General features: G+C 48.8%; 1 protein-coding gene across 1 annotated transcript in view; it reads left to right on the top strand.

Moving 5' to 3' along the window:
* Positions 1–18976, top strand: part of LOC110531395 (glutamate receptor, ionotropic, N-methyl-D-aspartate 3Bb) — a 114014-nt gene extending 95038 nt beyond the window's left edge. Inside the window, exons 6-9 of the mRNA XM_021614590.2 lie at positions 11324–11475; positions 16230–16394; positions 17189–17259; positions 17736–18976. Coding sequence (XP_021470265.2) covers positions 11324–11475; positions 16230–16394; positions 17189–17259; positions 17736–18342 — 995 coding nt within the window. The 3' untranslated portion in view covers positions 18343–18976. The remainder of the gene's footprint in view (positions 1–11323; positions 11476–16229; positions 16395–17188; positions 17260–17735) is intronic.
* The last annotated feature ends 508 nt before the right edge of the window (positions 18977–19484 follow it).

The raw sequence follows: 19484 nt of genomic DNA, 5'->3' as shown, positions 1-19484 counted from the left end.
ATGCAAATTAAATGCTGAAACTAGTAGCCTAGTTACTCATGCAAAACAAAAATACTAAATAGCAATTTGGGTTAGAATATCATTCACAACTGCGAATGCAAACGAATGAATGTGAACAGAACAAATTAGCGGTAGGTGCACTATAGGCCTACAATCTAAATATCAGATTGATAAAGGCATGACACAATCTATATTTAGCCTATTTACGCTTCAAACATGGAAAATCATGCAGCTCATTAATTAATTCAGCACAATAAACTTCTGTCGATCGAATTCAACCCACCCACGTAATCATTTAATCAATGCCGGCCTACTGTAAACATGTTTCCAATACGTACAGTTCCATTTCCAACCAAGCAATGGACTACCATAAAAACAGAATATAGACTATCTATTGCTATGATGAAACATACGAATATGTAGCTATACCCAGGGGCGTCATTTGGGTTATTGCATTGGAATTATATTGAATTCTGCTTATATCACACTATACTACCATAAACATAAAAGTTCAAATGCAGAGACCATTGAGTGCTTTTGACACATCTACTGGGTATTCCAGCCAATCTCTTCCTATGAACCAGTTGCTATTAAATTAAGGATTTTGGACAGAAAACCTGCAGCAAGGGTAGGATTCAATAGGCTAATCTGGGCTGGCTACTCTGTTCCAAAAATTGTCAGGGACAGTCGGAGGTGGAAGTGGCTGTGGAGCCATTATCCTGGCGGTGCTTGTGGAAGGGCTGGTAGGCTCTGCACTTGGTGCTAGCTGGAGTTCGGCAGCATCATCGCTGCTGGGCTTGGTGGTGGCCTCGGTGGTTTGATTTCTGATATCCATTGTGGCAGATTAGCTGGTTAGAGCTAAATAGGCTAATAACTAAGACCTTTTACAGCTAGTTAAGAAGCTAACTAAACTGTAGTGTTGGGGCGCTTTAACTGTGACCCCGTCCTTCTAAATCTAAATAAAACATTCCAGGCGGAGGTGTATCACATTATTCACGCAGCCTACCACAGATGAGCAGGGTTTTTCATGATTTTTATGGAAACCCAAAGGAGTCATACATAACCGCCCAGTGGCTTTCCCCTTATCACTCTGGCAGGCTCTCAGCCCATGGAGCTGATAAAGCGCAGCGAAGATACAGATTTGGCGCCAACCTGTCACTCAAACATTTGAACTTTTTAGCTATTTTTGTATAGGGACATAAAACTAAAACTAAGGGGGGACAAGTTTCAACTGTGGGGGCTAACCTGGGTGCATATCTCTTCTTGATCCTGATTCCCCCAATCCATCCTTTACTGAGATATACAGTGCATTTGGAAAGTATTCAGACCCCTTCACTTTTTCGACATTTTGTTACGTTAGGAGGATGGGGGAGAGAGGGAACGGTAATAGGAGGATGGGGGAGAGAGGGAACGGTAATAGGAGGATGAAGGAGAGAGGGAACGGTAATAGGAGGATAGGAGGATGGGGGAGAGAGGGAACGGTAATAGGAGGATGGGGGAGAGAGGGAATGGTAATAGGAGGATAGGAGGATGGGGGAGAGAGGGAACGGTAATAGGAGGATAGGGGAGAGAGGGAACGGTAATAGGAGGATGAAGGAGCGAGGGAACGGTAATAGGAGGATGGGGGAGAGAGGGAACGGTAATAGGAGGATAGGAGGATGGGGGAGAGAGGGAACGGTAATAGGAGGATGGGGGAGCGAGGGAACTGTAATAGGAGGATGGGGGAGAGAGGGAACGGTAATAGGAGGATAGGAGGATGGGGGAGAGAGGGAACGGTAATAGGAGGATGGGGGAGAGAGGGAATGGTAATAGGAGGATGGGAGAGAGGGGAACGGTAATAGGAGGATGAAGGAGCGAGGGAACGGTAATAGGAGGATGGGGGAGAGAGGGGAACGGTAATAGGAGGATGGGGGAGAGAGGGAACGGTAATAGGAGGATGGGGGAGAGAGGGAACGGTAATAGGAGGATAGGAGGATGGGGGAGAGAGGGAACGGTAATAGGAGGATAGGACGATGAAGGAGAGAGGGAACGTAATAGGAGGGATGAAGGAGCGAGGGAACGGTAATAGCAGGATAGGAGGATGAAGGAGAGAGGGAACGGTAATAGGAGGGATGAAGGAGCGAGGGAACGGTAATAGGAGGATAGGAGGATGGGGAGAGAGGGAACGGTAATAGGAGGATAGGAGGATGGGGGAGAGAGGGAACGGTAATAGGAGGATGGGGGAGAGAGGGGAACGGTAATAGGAGGATAGGAGGATGGGGGAGAGAGGGGAACGGTAATAGGAGGATGAAGGAGAGAGGGAACGGTAATAGGAGGGATGAAGGAGCGAGGGAACGGTAATAGGAGGATAGGAGGATGGGGAGAGAGGGAACGGTAATAGGAGGATAGGAGGATGGGGGAGAGAGGGAACGGTAATAGGAGGATGGGGAGAGAGGGGAACGGTAATAGGAGGATAGGAGGATGGGGGAGAGAGGGAACGGTAATACGAGGATGAAGGAGAGAGGGAACGGTAATAGGAGGATAGGAGGATGGGGAGAGAGGGAACGGTAATAGGAGGATAGGAGGATGGGGGAGAAAGGGAACGGTAATAGGAGGATAGGAGGATGGGGGAGAGAGGGAACGGTAATAGGAGGATGGGGGAGAGAGGGAACGGTAATAGGAGGATAGGAGGATGGGGGAGAGAGGGAACGGTAATAGGAGGATGGGGGAGAGAGGGAACGGTAATAGGAGGATAGGAGGATGGGGGAGAGAGGGAACGGTAATAGGAGGATGGGGGAGCGAGGGAACGGTAATAGGAGGATGGGGGAGAGAGGGAACGGTAATAGGAGGATAGGAGGATGGGGGAGAGAGGGAACGGTAATAGGAGGATGGGGGAGAGAGGGGATGGTAATAGGAGGATGGGGGAGAGAGGGGAACGGTAATAGGAGGATGAAGGAGCGAGGGAATGGTAATAGGAGGATGGGGGAGAGAGGGGAACGGTAATAGGAGGATGGGGGAGAGAGGGAACGGTAATAGGAGGATGGGGGAGAGAGGGAACGGTAATAGGAGGATAGGAGGATGGGGGAGAGAGGGAACGGTAATAGGAGGATAGGACGATGAAGGAGAGAGGGAACGTAATAGGAGGGATGAAGGAGCGAGGGAACGGTAATAGCAGGATAGGAGGATGAAGGAGAGAGGGAACGGTAATAGGAGGGATGAAGGAGCGAGGGAACGGTAATAGGAGGATAGGAGGATGGGGAGAGAGGGAACGGTAATAGGAGGATAGGAGGATGGGGGAGAGAGGGAACGGTAATAGGAGGATGGGGGAGAGAGGGGAACGGTAATAGGAGGTTAGGGGAGAGAGGGGAACGGTAATAGGAGGATGAAGAGAGAGGGAACGGTAATAGGAGGGATGAAGGAGCGAGGGAACGGTAATAGGAGGATAGGAGGATGGGGAGAGAGGGAACGGTAATAGGAAGATAGGAGGATGGGGGAGAGAGGGAACGGTAATAGGAGGATGGGGAGAGAGGGGAACGGTAATAGGAGGATAGGAGGATGGGGGAGAGAGGGAACGGTAATACGAGGATGAAGGAGAGAGGGAACGGTAATAGGAGGATAGGAGGATGGGGAGAGAGGGAACGGTAATAGGAGGATAGGAGGATGGGGGAGAGAGGGAACGGTAATAGGAGGATAGGAGGATGGGGGAGAGAGGGAACGGTAATAGGAGGATGGGGGAGAGAGGGAACGGTAATAGGAGGATGGGGGAGAGAGGGAACGGTAATAGGAGGATGGGGGAGAGAGGGAACGGTAATAGGAGGATGAAGGAGAGAGGGAGTGGTAATAGGAGGATGGGGGAGAGAGGGAACGGTAATAGGAGGATGGGGAGAGAGGGGAACGGTAATAGGAGGATGGGGGAGAGAGGGAACGGTAATAGGAGGATGGGGGAGAGAGGGAACGGTAATAGGAGGATGGGGGAGAGAGGGAACGGTAATAGGAGGATGGGGGAGAGAGGGAACGGTAATAGGAGGATGGGGGAGAGAGGGAACGGTAATAGGAGGATGGGGGAGAGAGGGAACGGTAATAGGAGGATGGGGGAGAGAGGGGAACGGTAATAGGAGGATAGGAGGACGGGGGAGAGAGGGAACGGTAATAGGAGGATAGGAGGATTGGGGAGAGAGGGAACGGTAATAGGAGGATGAAGGAGAGAGTGAACGGTAATAGGAGGATAGGAGGATGGGGGAGAGAGGGAACGGTAATAGGAGGATGAAGGAGCGAGGGAACGGTAATAGGAGGATAGGAGGATGGGGGAGAGAGGGAACGGTAATAGGAGGATGAAGGAGAGAGGGAACGGTAATAGGAGGATGAAGGAGAGAGGGAACGGTAATAGGAGGATAGGAGGATGGGGAGAGAGAGAACGGTAATAGGAGGATGGGGGAGAGAGGGAACGGTAATAGGAGGATGGGGGAGAGAGGGAATGGTAATAGGAGGATGAAGGAGCGAGGGAGAGGTAATAGGATGATGAAGAAACGAGGGAACGGTAATAGGAGGATAGGAGGATGGGGGAGAGAGGGAACGGTAATAGGAGGATGGGGGAGCGAGGGAAGGGTAATAGGAGGATGGGGAGAGAGGGAACGGTAATAGGAGGATAGGAGGATGGGGGAGAGAGGGAACGGTAATAGGAGGATGGGGGAGCGAGCGAACGGTAATAGGAGGATGGGGGAGAGAGGGAAAGGTAATAGGAGGATAGGAGGATGGGGAGAGAGGGAACGGTAATAGGAGGATGGGGGAGAGAGGGAACGGTAATAGGAGGATAGGAGGATGGGGGAGAGAGGGAACGGTAATATGAGGATAGGAGGATGAAGGAGAGAGGGAACGGTAATAGGAAAGATGAAGGAGCGAGGGAACGGTAATAGGAGGATAGGAGGATGGGGGAGAGAGGGAACGGTAATAGGAGGATAGGAGGATGGGGGAGAGAGGGAACGGTAATAGGAGGATGGGGGTGAGAGGGAACGGTAATAGGAGGATGGGGGAGAGAGGGAACGGTAATAGGAGGATGGGGGAGAGAGGGAACGGTAATAGGAGGATGAAGGAGAGAGGGAACGGTAATAGGAGGATAGGAGGATGGGGGAGAGAGGGGAACGGTAATAGGAGGATGGGGGAGAGAGGGGAACGGTAATAGGAGGATAGGAGGATGGGGGAGAGAGGGAACGGTAATAGGAGGATGGGGGAGAGAGGGGAACGGTAATAGGAGGATAGGAGGATGGGGGAGAGAGGGAACGGTAATAGGAGGATAGGAGGATGGGGAGAGAGGGAACGGTAATAGGAGGATGGGGGAGAGAGGGGAACGGTAATAGGAGGATAGGAGGATGGGGGAGAGAGGGAACGGTAATAGGAGGATAGGAGGATGGGGGAGAGAGGGGAACGGTAATAGGAGGATGAAGGAGAGAGGGAACGGTAATAGGAGGATAGGAGGATGGGGAGAGAGGGAACGGTAATAGGAGGATGAAGGAGCGAGGGAACGGTAATAGGAGGATAGGAGGATGGGGGAGAGAGGGAACGGTAATAGGAGGATGAAGGAGAGAGGGAACGGTAATAGGAGGATGAAGGAGAGAGGGAACGGTAATAGGAGGATAGGAGGATGGGGAGAGAGAGAACGGTAATAGGAGGATGGGGGAGAGAGGGAACGGTAATAGGAGGATGGGGGAGAGAGGGAATGGTAATAGGAGGATGAAGGAGCGAGGGAGAGGTAATAGGATGATGAAGAAACGAGGGAACGGTAATAGGAGGATAGGAGGATGGGGGAGAGAGGGAACGGTAATAGGAGGATGGGGGAGCGAGGGAAGGGTAATAGGAGGATGGGGGAGAGAGGGAACGGTAATAGGAGGATAGGAGGATGGGGGAGAGAGGGAACAGTAATAGGAGGATGGGGGAGCGAGCGAACGGTAATAGGAGGATGGGGGAGAGAGGGAAAGGTAATAGGAGGATAGGAGGATGGGGAGAGAGGGAACGGTAATAGGAGGATGGGGGAGAGAGGGAACGGTAATAGGAGGATAGGAGGATGGGGGAGAGAGGGAACGGTAATATGAGGATAGGAGGATGAAGGAGAGAGGGAACGGTAATAGGAAAGATGAAGGAGCGAGGGAACGGTAATAGGAGGATAGGAGGATGGGGAGAGAGGGAACGGTAATAGGAGGATAGGAGGATGGGGGAGAGAGGGGACGGTAATAGGAGGATGGGGGTGAGAGGGAACGGTAATAGGAGGATGGGGGAGAGAGGGAACGGTAATAGGAGGATGGGGGAGAGAGGGAACGGTAATAGGAGGATGAAGGAGAGAGGGAACGGTAATAGGAGGATAGGAGGATGGGGGAGAGAGGGGAACGGTAATAGGAGGATGGGGGAGAGAGGGGAACGGTAATAGGAGGATAGGAGGATGGGGGAGAGAGGGAACGGTAATAGGAGGATGGGGGAGAGAGGGGAACGGTAATAGGAGGATAGGAGGATGGGGGAGAGAGGGAACGGTAATAGGAGGATAGGAGGATGGGGAGAGAGGGAACGGTAATAGGAGGATGGGGGAGAGAGGGGAACGGTAATAGGAGGATAGGAGGATGGGGGAGAGAGGGAACGGTAATAGGAGGATAGGAGGATGGGGGAGAGAGGGGAACGGTAATAGGAGGATGAAGGAGAGAGGGAACGGTAATAGGAGGATAGGAGGATGGGGAGAGAGGGAACGGTAATAGGAGGATAGGAGGATGGGGGAGAGAGGGAACGGTAATAGGAGGTTGGGGGAGAGAGGGGAACGGTAATAGGAGGATGGGGGAGAGAGGGGAACGGTAATAGGAGGATGGGGGAGAGAGGGAACGGTAATAGGAGGATGGGGGAGGGAGGGAACGGTAATAGGAGGATGGTGGAGAGAGGGAACAGTAATAGGAGGATGGGGGAGAGAGGGAACGGTAATAGGAGGATGGGGGAGAGAGGGGAACGGTAATGAAAGAGTCTGTCATCTGGCTGCTGTTTCTATTAGCCTGAAAGGGCAGGCCTGCTGTGTTGGATGTGTAGAATGTCAGCTGACGCTGTGTTTTCAGATTCATCACTGGGCAGGACACACACATACAGTACACACACACCCATATGCAAACACACACACACACACATATGCAAACACACACACACACACACACATATGCAAACACACACACACACACTCCCGTTTGTCTTTTTCCCTTTTCGTTCGGAAATTCTACAACTGTGGGATAGCTCGCACATACTTTTTTCCTATTTTTGGTGGCATGAAAGTGTGTGTGTGTGTGTGTATATGTGTGTGTGTGTGTGTGTGTGTGTGTGTGTGTGTGTGTGTGTGTGTGTGTGTGTGTGTGTGTGTGTGTGTGAGAGAGAGATGCCCTCTTGTCTCATTTGCATATTTTATACTTGTGAACTTCATAGCTCACCAGCTTTGAAACGGCAACATTTTGTCTGCCAGATATCTTTCATGAGACACGCGCTCTGGACAGGCGATTGGGGGAGCAAATTCTATTTGAGTCAAGCTGTTTCACTTTTTTCCTGAAAATAATCCCCCCCTACTCACACTTCCTTTACATCACAATATTTCAGGAAACAGACTTGTGAGAACTGCATTACTCAATCAACTGGTTGCTCTAGAGAGCTGATTTAGTGAGCAATTTCACCAGGGAAGAGGGATCTTTGTTTTCGTTTTTCTGAGTTTGGGGAGACAACTAAACCATGTGTGGAACAGGATCTACACCTTCTCTTTTCACAGTAACTCCTGGAATATTATATTGCTCTTTTTTGCCTGTGTTTTGAAGTGAGAAATGTTCCTCCGTTTTGGGCCCTGACCTCTAGACAGTCATTCATAATAAAGCAGTAATTGGGGTTTTGCTCAATTAGACCTCTCCTATCTCATCTCTCCTCTCCGTTAATTGCATTTTCTAGCCTCCCTCGCTCTTCCCTTTCACTTCCGTCGCTTTTCACTTCCCTCGCTCTTCCCTCGCTCTTCCCTTGCTCTTCCCTTTCACTTCCCTCACTCTTCCCTCGCTCTTCCTTCGCCCTTCCCTCGCTCTTCCCTCGCTCTTCCCTCGCTCTTCCCTCGCGCTTTCGTCGCTCTTCCTTTGCTCTTCCCTCGCTCTTCCCTCGCGCTTTCGTCACTCTTCCTTCGCTCTTCCTTTGCTCTTCCCTCGCTCTTCCCTCGCTCTTCCCTCGCTCTTCCCTTGCGCTTTCGTCGCTCTTCCTTCGCTCTTCCCTCGCTCTTCCCTCAAATCTTCCCATCGCCTCTTCCCTCGCTCTTCCTTCGCTCTTCCCTCACTCTTCCTTCGCTCTTCCCTTGCTCTTCCCTCACTCTCCCCTCGAATCTTCCCTCGCTCATCCCTCACACTTCGCTCGCTCTTCCCTCGCTCTTCCTTCGCTCTACCCTCGCTCTTCCTTCGCTCTTCCCTTGCTCTTCCCTCGCTCTCCCTTCGAATCTTCCCTCGCTCTTCCCTCACACTTCGCTCGCTCTTCCCTCGCTCTTCCTTCGCTCTTCCCTTGCTCTTCCCTCGCTCTTCCTTCGCTCTTCCTTCGCTCTTCCCTCGCTCTTCCTTCGCTCTTTCTTCGCTCTTCCCTCACTCTTCCTTTGCTCTTCCCTTGCTCTTCCCTCGCTCTTCCCTCACTCTTCCCTCACTCTAACCTCACTCTGCCATCGCACTTTCTCTGTGTTTCTTCTCACTATTCATCACTCCATCCAGTTTTGTATCTCATACACACACTCATATGTACACACACACAACAGTCACACACACTGCCTTCCTCTCCACACACACACACACACTGCCTTCCTCTCCACACACACACACACACACACACACACACACACACACACACACACACACACACACACACACACACACACACACACACACACACACACACACTCTTTGGTTGGCAGCTAGTCCTCTACTTACTAATTTACTAAAACAATCAAGCAACTCAAATACAGCTGTTGAACTTTCGCTTAACACAGAGTCCCTTCTTTCCGAATGTCTGTCCCTGCCGCTTTAGGATTTCATTTGTCACTATCTTTTGGACTGAGTTGTAGTGGGCTACAGCCAGTGTAACTGGAAGGTGCCAGGACTGTCAATTTGGTGATTAAAGCCAACCAGTATTTAATGATTGTGACTCAAAGCTGCAAGCCCACGCTTTATTAAGAATAACATCCTCATCAACACTTGGCTACAGGGACATCTGTGTCAGTCTGTGTCAGTCTGTGTCAGTCTGTGTCAGTCTGTGCCAGTCTGTGCCAGTCTGTGTCAGTCTGTGTCAGTCTGTGTCAGTCTGTGCCAGTCTGTGTCAGTCTGTGTCAGTCTGTGCCAGTCTGTGCCAGTCTGTGTCAGTCTGTGTCAGTCTGTGCCAGTCTGTGCCAGTCTGTGTCAGTCTGTGTCAGTCTGTGTCAGTCTGTGTCAGTCTGTGTCAGTCTGTGCCAGTCTGTGCCAGTCTGTGCCAGTGCAGAGGGCCAACCCTGTTGGCTTTAAGTGAAACAAAGGGAAGTTAACGGGATCTGAGATGCACTCTATTAAGAATGTTAGACTGAAGCACACGCTTTACACTCCATAAGAGTTCAGCTGTTTCTACTTGTAGGAGCACACAGACAGGCAGACAGGCAGGCAGACAGGCAGGCAGACAGGCAGGCAAAAAGGCAGGCAGACAGGCAGGCAGACAGGCAGGCAGACAGGCGACTGAGCGACCGACCGACCGACCGACCGACAACAGCCACCCACGAAGCATCTTTACCCATCGCTCCACAAAAGCCACGGCCCTTGCAGAGCAAGGGGAACTACTACTTCAAGGTCTCAGAGCAAATGACGTCACCGATTGAAACGCTATTAGCGCGCACCACCGCTAACTAGCTAGCCATTTCACATCTGTTACATGTGCTTGACTGTGTGTGTGTGTGTGTGTGTGTGTGTGTGTGTGTGTGTGTGTGTGTGTGTGTATGCTTAGGCATGTCTCGCTCTGATGAAACGTGTTAATGTCAGAGCTTGTCTATTATCTGTCATCTTGACTGGCCCAGGGGAGGGAGGGAAAGGGGGGGGGGACTGGGATGGAGGGGGAGATGAGTGACATACATTAGCCATGAGAAACAGAGAGATAGGTAGAGGTAAAACCCATTCAGTGATTAAATAAAATATCTGCCAGTCCTCTTTTGAGATGGAGGAATACAAGAAGGGAGGAGAGGAGGGAGGGGAGGAGAGAGTTGGGGTGAGGGAGAGATGGAGGGAGGAGAGGAGAGAGTTTGGGTGAGGGAGAGATGGAGGGAGGAGAGGAGAGAGTTGGGGTGAGGGAGAGATGGAGGGAGGAGAGAGTTGAGGTGAGGGAGAGATGGAGGGAGGAGAGGAGAGAGTTGGGGTGAGGGAGAGATGGAGGGAGGAGAGGAGAGAGTTGGGGTGAGGGAGAGATGGAGGGAGGAGAGAGTTGAGGTGAGGGAGAGACGGAGGGAGAGTTGGGAGAGATGTGTCTAAATGATACAGGCACACACACACACACACACACACACACACACACACACACACACACACACACACACACACACACACACACACACACACACACACACACACACACACACACACACACACACACACACACACACACACACTCCTTCATTATATAATGGATGCTCGGGACGTTCTTCACTTTTTCCTGTTTTTCCCATATATTCCTCCATCCATCTTTCCTCCAGTTGCCACTGAAGACCACGAGATGGGGATTTTCCCTCTCCATCCTTCCGCACACCACAGGAATCAGATATCAAAAATCTAATTTATTAAATGTAATTTAAACATCAAAGGAGTTTAAAGTACAGGATCAGCAGTACAGGTAGAAGAGGAATTTGTCAAGGCTGAATTCTTTGGTTCATCTATAATATCCATAGCCTCATGTTCCCCTTCTGGAAGGGATGAAGGTAAGGTCATCCGATTTGGTTTAGTATTGATCCACTTCATCTCCTTGGGCGGACGGGATCCAGACACAGTCTGCCAGTTAACTCACTCTGCGTGAAGTTTGGAATGATACGCCTATAGACCCCTGCTCAGTTCTCCACCAAACAATTTAGGACAATCTTTAAAGCATTTTGGGCGTTTTATGTGGAACAGAGAAAAACAATGATTTTGTAAAAATGCCTTCTGTTTATTTTGCAGATATGAGACGTCTGTGTCACTGTTTGTATCCAGGTTAATGATAGCACAGCCATGTGACTGGTGATATAGAAGGGGACGCACCACAATTATTTCCATGAATTTCTACCAACTACTATACCCATTGTACTATGCTGACGGTAATAGTTTCTCTATCCCCCCAGGCTATGGAATAGGCCTCCCACAGAACTCCCCTCTAACCAACAACGTGTCAGAGTTCATCAGTCGCTACAAGTCAGACGGCTACATGGACATGCTGCACGACAAGTGGTACAAGGTGGTGCCTTGTGGGAAGAGGGTGTTCGCCGTCACCGAGGTGAGTTTTCCGTCCGTCTGTCTGTGTGTGTCCCGGTCCCAGACCGGTTTGGACTATGTTGTCAACAACTTCTATGGTGGTGTTTGACCATCGACGTCAGCCTGGGCCCAGATCTGTTTGTGCAGATAGGGACCAGGCTAGTGTGGCTGTGGTGGAGTGGCCGCCCTGTAGGCACACCACGTGGGTTGCAGACAGTTGATGGACATTGGGTTTGGCCATCCTAACACATCTGGACATATCAAACTGGATGTTTGGCTCTATTCCAATATCCACACTAGCATACCACTTGAATGAAGCAATGTATTGGGCATGCATTCTAAGAGATATTTAAGTGTGGTTTGCAGACACTCCTCAGACAGTCTGGACTCCATCAGTGTCAGATGTTAAGGGAAAAATATTTATTCCTAGATTCGACCTCTGTGTGTGTCTATGATGTCCTCTCAGGATTAACACCAAGCACCCAGTTGGTCGAAATTCCTGCCCCAATGGACTGCTATCATAGACATACACTGAGTGGACAAAACTTTAAGAACACCTTCCTAATATTGCGTTTTACCCCTCCTCTTTGGCCATCAAAGCGTTCCACAGGGATGCTGGCACATGTTGACTCCAATGCTTCCCACAGTTGTGTCAAGTTGGCTGGATGTCCTTTGAGTGGTGGACCATTCTTGATACAAGCAGAAAACTGTCGAGCGAGAACCCAGCAGCGTTGCAGTTCTTTACACAAACCAGTGCACCTGGCACCTACTACAATACCCTGTTCAAAAGCACTTCAATATTTTGTCTTGCCCATTCACCCTCTGAATGGCACACAGACACAATCAATGTCTCAAATGTCTCAAGGCTTATCATAGCTTTCAACTGGATTCACCTGGTCAGTCTATGTCATGGAAAGAGCAGTTGTTCTTAATGTTTTGTACACTCATTACTAATTCATTAACTGGTTGTTATAATCCTATGAAATAGTGTTATTATTGTTGATATCCTGTTACTGGGGCAATCGTCTGGTCCCATCAGCATGACGATATGGGCTGTTTACCTTTTGGCTCCTAGTCCACCCACCCAGACAGACAGACAGACAGACAGCCAGACAGACAGGGCCTAGCAGCCGAGGACTCTGGGATTGCTTTTCTAATACCAACACCACATCAGCCTGCGCTGATTTGTGATCTTCACAGACCCAGCAAAGACAGAGAGTGTGTGTGTGTGTGTGTGTGTGTGTGTGCGCATGCCTGCTGGTATGCATTTTCCCGGATGGGGAAAATGGTGCTAGAGAGACAAGCAGTGATCCCAGCCATCTGTGCAGGAACATCAAAGTCATTCCCAGTCTTGTTATTACCTAATCATCAAATGATCACCTGATTTACGTTGGGGAGAGACTGACGAATGGATGGTAGGACACTGATGTTTCCCACATGACAACATCTCTCGTTCACCTTGACGACACGACTAACAATAACATCTCTTCTTTTAGGTACGTCAAGGGAACAATTTTAGTTTGTTTTATTGATTTACCCCGGCTGACACTCCTTTGAACTATGATGTCGTCATGTACCTGTCCACGACGACTCCTCAAAAGATACTCAAATTCATATTTGGAAATGTAAAATAATATACGTTTTTGACAGAATCACATTCCAGCCTGTCATTTTCAAGCTGCCTTGGATCAATGTTAGAAACTCCAAGGAGTGTACATGCAGCGCATCTATCATCTATCAATCCAAAACTAGCACATCCTACAAACCATATGTTTTTCACATTTGAATCTTTCCCAGTTTCCTCTATATGTTTCACACAGGAGCACCCACATTTGAATCTTTCCCAGTTTCCTCTATATGTTTCACACAGGAGCACCCGGATGACATTTCTATTTTACTCTAATTTGAAGGGCAGAATTACCTTGGCTTGCATTGAACAGATTATTCCTAATTTTCATTCCACATCCTTCTGCTCACATGGATTCGGAGGGGAAAGGCTGAGGGACAGAGGAAGGGAGGGGAGGGGAACGGGGGGAGACGAGCTACCCCTCCCAGAAACAATATGGTGGAGGACGGGTCCACTCTTAAACACAGTCGACAGGCTAACATCATCCATACTGGGGGCCCTAAGTGCTAATAGGATGAGTTATTCCCCCTGCATACTGATCACTACTTGGTCAGGGAGAGAGGGAGAAGGAGGGAGGGGTGAGAGTATAGAGGGAGAAGGTAGGATGGAGAGGGGGAGGGAGGGAAGGTGTAGAGGAGAGGAGAAGGGAGAGAGATATAATGGTGAAGTGGAGGGAGGGAGGGAGGGAGGGAGGGAGGGAGGGAGGGAGGGAGGGAGGGAGGGAGGGAGGGAGGGAGGGAGGGAGGGAGGGAGGGAGGGAGGGAGGGAGGGAGGGAGGGAGGGAGGGAGGGAACAGAGTGGCAGAGGGAGGGAGAGAGGGAGAGGGAGGGAGGGGTGAGAGTATAGAGGGAGAAGGTGGGATGGAGAGGAGAAGGGAGAGAGAAGGATGGGGGAGAAAGGGGGAGAGAAGGACAGATGGGGGGTGAAGTGGGTAAGATGGAGAAGGGGAGAGAGAGGGAAGGTGTAGAGGAGAGGAGAAGGGAGAGAGATATAATGGTGAAGTGGAGGGAGGGAGGGAGGGAGGGAACAGAGTGGCAGAGGGAGGGAGAGAGCAGAGGCTGGCAGCTCCCTCTCTTGGCCGAGTCCCAGAATTAAATGGGAGGAGGGACTGGGTCTAGAATGGGAGGGTGGCAGGAGGGATGGGGAGGGCCTGTACTGCACCCCTGGGGTTCACTGTGTCAGCACTTCGGAAACAAGCCCGCCGTCCTCCACCACTCCCTCTCTCAAGTTTTTCTTCTCTCCCTCTCTCACATCTACGTCCAAACCTCTACAGATAAGATCAGAGGCGGCTTTCGGTTTAGAACATTTCCTCTGAAAAGTTCTCTCTCCTTTGCTGCAAAGTGTCAAACAGCGTTGAACAATGTGGCTGCCTATATATACAGCACATCTCCAACAACTCATGTTGTTAGACCTTGATAGGCTAGATTCCTATTTTATTGGAGGTGTACAGCACTATACAACTACTGTACTATACAACTACTGTACTGTATTGCTGGCAGGCACTCAGACAGGGTTCTCACTGCTCGCACTGTGCTTCTCAAACACACACTGTCGTCCTGACTTAGGCTAAATGTCCTCTAAGCACTGCTGGAATTCAAAAGGACATCTGCAGCAGCCCACAGGGTAGACACTAATCATACCGGTGTAGGCTGCTGTGGGGGGACAGCTCATAATAATGGCTGGAATGGAGTGAATGGAATGGTATGTTTTTTTATGTGTTTGATACCATTCCATTCACTCCATTACACTCCATTCCAGCCATTATTATGAGCCGTCCTCCCCTCAGCAGCCTCCACTGAATCATATAGGCTAGAATAGAGTAGAGTAGAATAGAAGGGTAGGCTCAAAGGAATAGAATGAGAACTCATATCTCTGGGTAGAATAATCTAGAACCAAATAGAATACAACGCAACAAAATCAATAAAGCAGCCAATGGCATGGAGATCAGGATTGTGTTGGTTATTAATCACAATGCTCAGGTCTCTAAAGCCCTGTTTATGCCTGGTTCTAACATGCGTCCTTTATCCTGATTTTGTCCACGTTCTGATTGTGCCCACATTTTTAGACAGGTGTAGATAATTAAAATATGGATGGTGATCTGATTATGATCAGATCTTCCTAACTACCTCCGGAGGTAGTCAGGGATGCATTGTGTCTCTGGTGTAACGGATCTGGACAGTGAAACCATTTAAATCATCATTCTTCTGCCCTCTAAAATCATTGTCAGGTACCACTATTGACTTATGGCATCAATATGTCTCTTAAAATAAATGAATAAATATTATTTAGAAAAATATCTGTCAAATCATTGCATCACAATGCGGACACAGTGGACAGAAAACAGACACATTTTAATACCCTGTATAGATGCAATTGCTAATATGTGGGCACAATCAGAATGTGAACAAGATCAGGACAAAGGACACATGTTTTCACCAGGTATAAACAGGGCTTAATAGGGACACAGCAGCATCTATTTAATAAACACCACACTTTTAAAATTCTAAATATTTTTTTGGGCAGGACAGACATGATGTCCTGATGTCAAAACTGTAATGGCCCGATTCAGACCTGGGAAATGTATTTATTTTGAACACTTTTTGGTAGTTTTGACTCTATACTGTCATTTGTGCATGGCTACATACATCTATAGCTTGGGTCTCCACATTTCATATCTGCAAGTTATAAGGCCAGCATTTCATACATTTTACTGTGGAAAAGTTGATATGCTTCAGTTTGTTTTCATGTGACTGGTTTCTCATTTGTTTCCAGCAGTCATAAGGGAAAATAGATATAAAACAATTGTCACTTATATTTACAATCCCCTTATCCAAATGGCTTACTCATTTACTCATTCTATGGACCATGTCGATCTCTGTCTGAATATAAATTAATAGAGACTGCCCCCTAGAGGTGAAAACAGGGAGCGTTAGAAAAGATGAAAGACCTGAAATGATGCTCAGTATCCATTGGATAGAGATCTAATGACAAGGTTCTCAGGGACCAATCACCATCATCCCAAGGACTGATGTCGGTCCATGGACCAGAGGTTGACAATTTACTACATTGTTAAACCCTTTGTTACAGGTGTTAACCCTACTCAAGTAACCCAACTGTCCCCTCCCTTTCACCTCCTCCTTCTTATACAGACTCTCCAGATGGGCATCCGTCACTTCTCAGGGCTGTTTGTGCTGCTGTGTGTGGGTGTGGCCACGTCACTGCTCACCCTGGCTGGGGAGCACGCCTTCTATCACATGGTGCTGCCACACATCCGACGACGACAGAAGTACAAGTACTGGCTCCACACTAGCCAGGTGAGATGGAGGGAGGGACTGTGTGAGTGAACCAAAGGAGAATGTAAGTGTGAGAGTGTGTGTATGTGTGTGCACAAGAAAGAACGAGAAAACAGAGAAAGTGTGATTGAACCAAGTGTGTGTGTGTGTCAGAGAGAAAGAGAGAGAATGTGTGAGAGAAAGAAACAGACAGATGCTGTGTGTGTGTGTGTGTGTGTGTGTGTGAGCGTTTGTGTCAATAAAATAACCTTCATAGTGAGCCTCTCTGCCTCAGGCTTTTTCATAGCTTCTTTCATTGGCCTTTTTAAAGTGCTCTTTTTTACTTGAACACATTTGTGGCTTTCCCTGTCATGTTTTACGAACTCTATATCTAAAAGCAGTTACGCTTCACAAATCCTCCGGGAATTAAATATGAACAAATATCGATTGCTTGTAAAAGGTTGTTTATGGTGTAGGTTTTTCACTCTCTTGGATAGTCTTTAAAAAAAATTAGGACTGTTTATCACCTTGGCTGTCATTTGATAACATAAAGGCAACATCGCCATCTGCTGTTGACTTAGAGAACCACCATTTGGGAACCGTAGTTGAAGTGAAGTATTAAAAGCACTGAAAATTCAAATCTGCCTGGCTTAAGTCCCCGGAGGTCCTCTAAGCTCCTTCCCCAGTTGGAGGATTATTAACGAGAGGGGGAAAGTAATTACAATTTCTAAGATGGTGTTGATTCTGTCTGTTTTGAATAAATCAGTGTGGAGCTTTTCTCCCCCTCCCACCTCTTCCCCTGGCTCAGTGTAACTATGGCCCCATTTGTTATGTAGAAAATCCACCGAGCCCTGAACCAGACCTATGAGGATGTGAAGAAGAAGCAGGGAGCCAACACAGAAAAAAGGTGACAAAATGGCTGCTATTATGGAGACCTGTTTTAAATATGTGTTTACTGTCCTTGTCCTTTCCTTCATAATCACTGATCTGAGGACCTGAGTAAAATCTAGAAGAAACAATATATAGTTGAAACCTTTCCAGTCCCTTTACCAGTGGTAATGTCTCCAGGGGAAAGGAGACAAGGAGATGAAGCGTTAGGGTTGGATTCAACCCTTATCGTGGAAGTATCCCCTTAAAATGTAAAGGTACTTTCCAATGAGTCGACATATGCAGCGTTTACCATGAATGCAGTGTTTACCCCTTTAAATTTCAATCGAGCGTTAAACGCAGATTTTCCGCGATACTATTCAGATATGGATTGAATCTAGCCCTAATACTGAGATACAGATTGAAAGCAATCTAACATACTAGTAGTGGTTGTTTAAGCACCAGACCTGTGTCTTTCTTTCTTTACTGAAAGTCATGCCTTTTATCTCCATGTAGCTGCAACAACCAGAAGAACCAGCACCCCCAGCCTCCCCCAGACCCCCCTTCCCCCGGCGCCTCGGCCAAGTGGAACGAGAGCAGCACGGACTCCACTGCTGCAGCCGCTAAAGACAAGCGAGTCCACTTTAACCTGGAGACCCTCAACAGCCGCCGCCTTCTAGCCCGGGCCGTGGCCGAGTCTGAAGGGGGGAGGGGGGGGTCGGCTGGATGTGACACTAACCCTAGGACCAACCCGGCCACACGGGTCTGTGCAAATGGGGGCTTCGGGACTTCCTTTGCCAGTCTGGTGCAATCCCTCCCCTCCTCTTCTTCCTCCTCAGGCGTTCCTTTGAGGCCGGGAGAGCTGCAGGAGCTGCAGGAGAGGATCGACCTGATCCGGGATCAGCTGAGGACGGCTCTGGCCAGGAGGGCTGAGCTGCAGACTTCCCTGGCCAAGGAAAAAGCTGCCTGCTCCGCCCCCATAGTGACAGGAATGACCTCCGTGGTTGTAGCTACTGCAGCCCTCCCCTCCTCCCGCTGTGCCACCACCATGACAGACCCTGTCCTCAAGTCCCTGCCCACAGTCCACACCATCCCTCCCATACACACCAATGAGAAGAGCTGATGCCCCCTGGTGTTTGGAAAGCCAATGGTGTATTAGGGTTTATTGAAAGAAGTTGGATTACCTTGGATTGGATTTATCCAATTGTGAGCCCGATGCCATAGTATGGCAGCTCTTTCCCTGGACACTCTTTTGTTATTGGGTGAGATGAAAGAGCTTTTCAGGGCACTGGGAATCCCTTGTGATCTACATGTGCCCAATTGGTCCTCCCATGATTGGTAAAATGTGTGTTTGGGTTTGGGCTACCTCAGGCCTACTTGGATCTACCATGCCAATGGAGTGGGGCTAGAAGTACCAGCATGCCCCCATGACCGAGCCCCGCTGGCACTGCACCCATTTTGGGAACTTAACCACTGACTTTCCAGTGGTCTCTCTTCTGCCACAGGAGCCAAAATGGCCACCCACAACCTTCTGTTTCCAGTGTCTTGTTGATTTTAGTGGTGGGGCGATAACTGAATTTTATCAACGATGCAATGGCAACCTGAAACAATCAGTAATACGTGGAGTTCAGACTGTATTCAAATCAGTAGAGGTGGTGCTTTTATGGTGTTTCTGTTTTCTTCCTTTGAGTTCCGAGTCGATATCGTTCAAGAATAAAGTCTGATGGAAGTGTTGGTTGTGATGGTTGAAATGTGAATCCTTGTCAAGTGTACTTTGTGTCGTCTGTATTTTAACCGCTAGGTCCACAGAGGGAAAGTAGGGATATTTTCCTCATGGAAATGCTGGAATATTTCAGTGATAGAATAACAGGTGGTACCTGAACCATGAAGTCTGTAATACACATTAACTCTTTCCAAACATTTATACAAAAAACAGGGTGTCACTTTTCCTTTGACATGGAATCCTTTTGTTAATCAGGCATGAAAATATGGACTTTATTTGGAACAGCCTGTCAGCGTTTCCCTGGGGACCCCAAACAGTGCACGTTGTGGTTATTGGCTCAGCATTACATAGGCCTACCTAGTTGATTCAAATAATCGACTCAACTTTTTATTTGAATCAGCTTTGCAGTGCTAGGGTCAAAACCAAAACATGTACCCCAGGTTCGAGTTTGGGAAATGCTGGCCTATTTCAACCTACAATAACTAGTGGTGCACGTAACCCTACCTACTGAAGGATAGGATTTACATAACCAATACTAGGAC

The sequence above is a fragment of the Oncorhynchus mykiss genome, chromosome 1 (assembly GCF_013265735.2).
Source record: "Oncorhynchus mykiss isolate Arlee chromosome 1, USDA_OmykA_1.1, whole genome shotgun sequence".
NCBI classification, from domain to species: domain Eukaryota; kingdom Metazoa; phylum Chordata; class Actinopteri; order Salmoniformes; family Salmonidae; genus Oncorhynchus; species Oncorhynchus mykiss.
The sequence above is the reverse complement of the archived record's forward strand: the minus strand, read 5'-3'. Positions and strand labels throughout refer to the sequence as shown.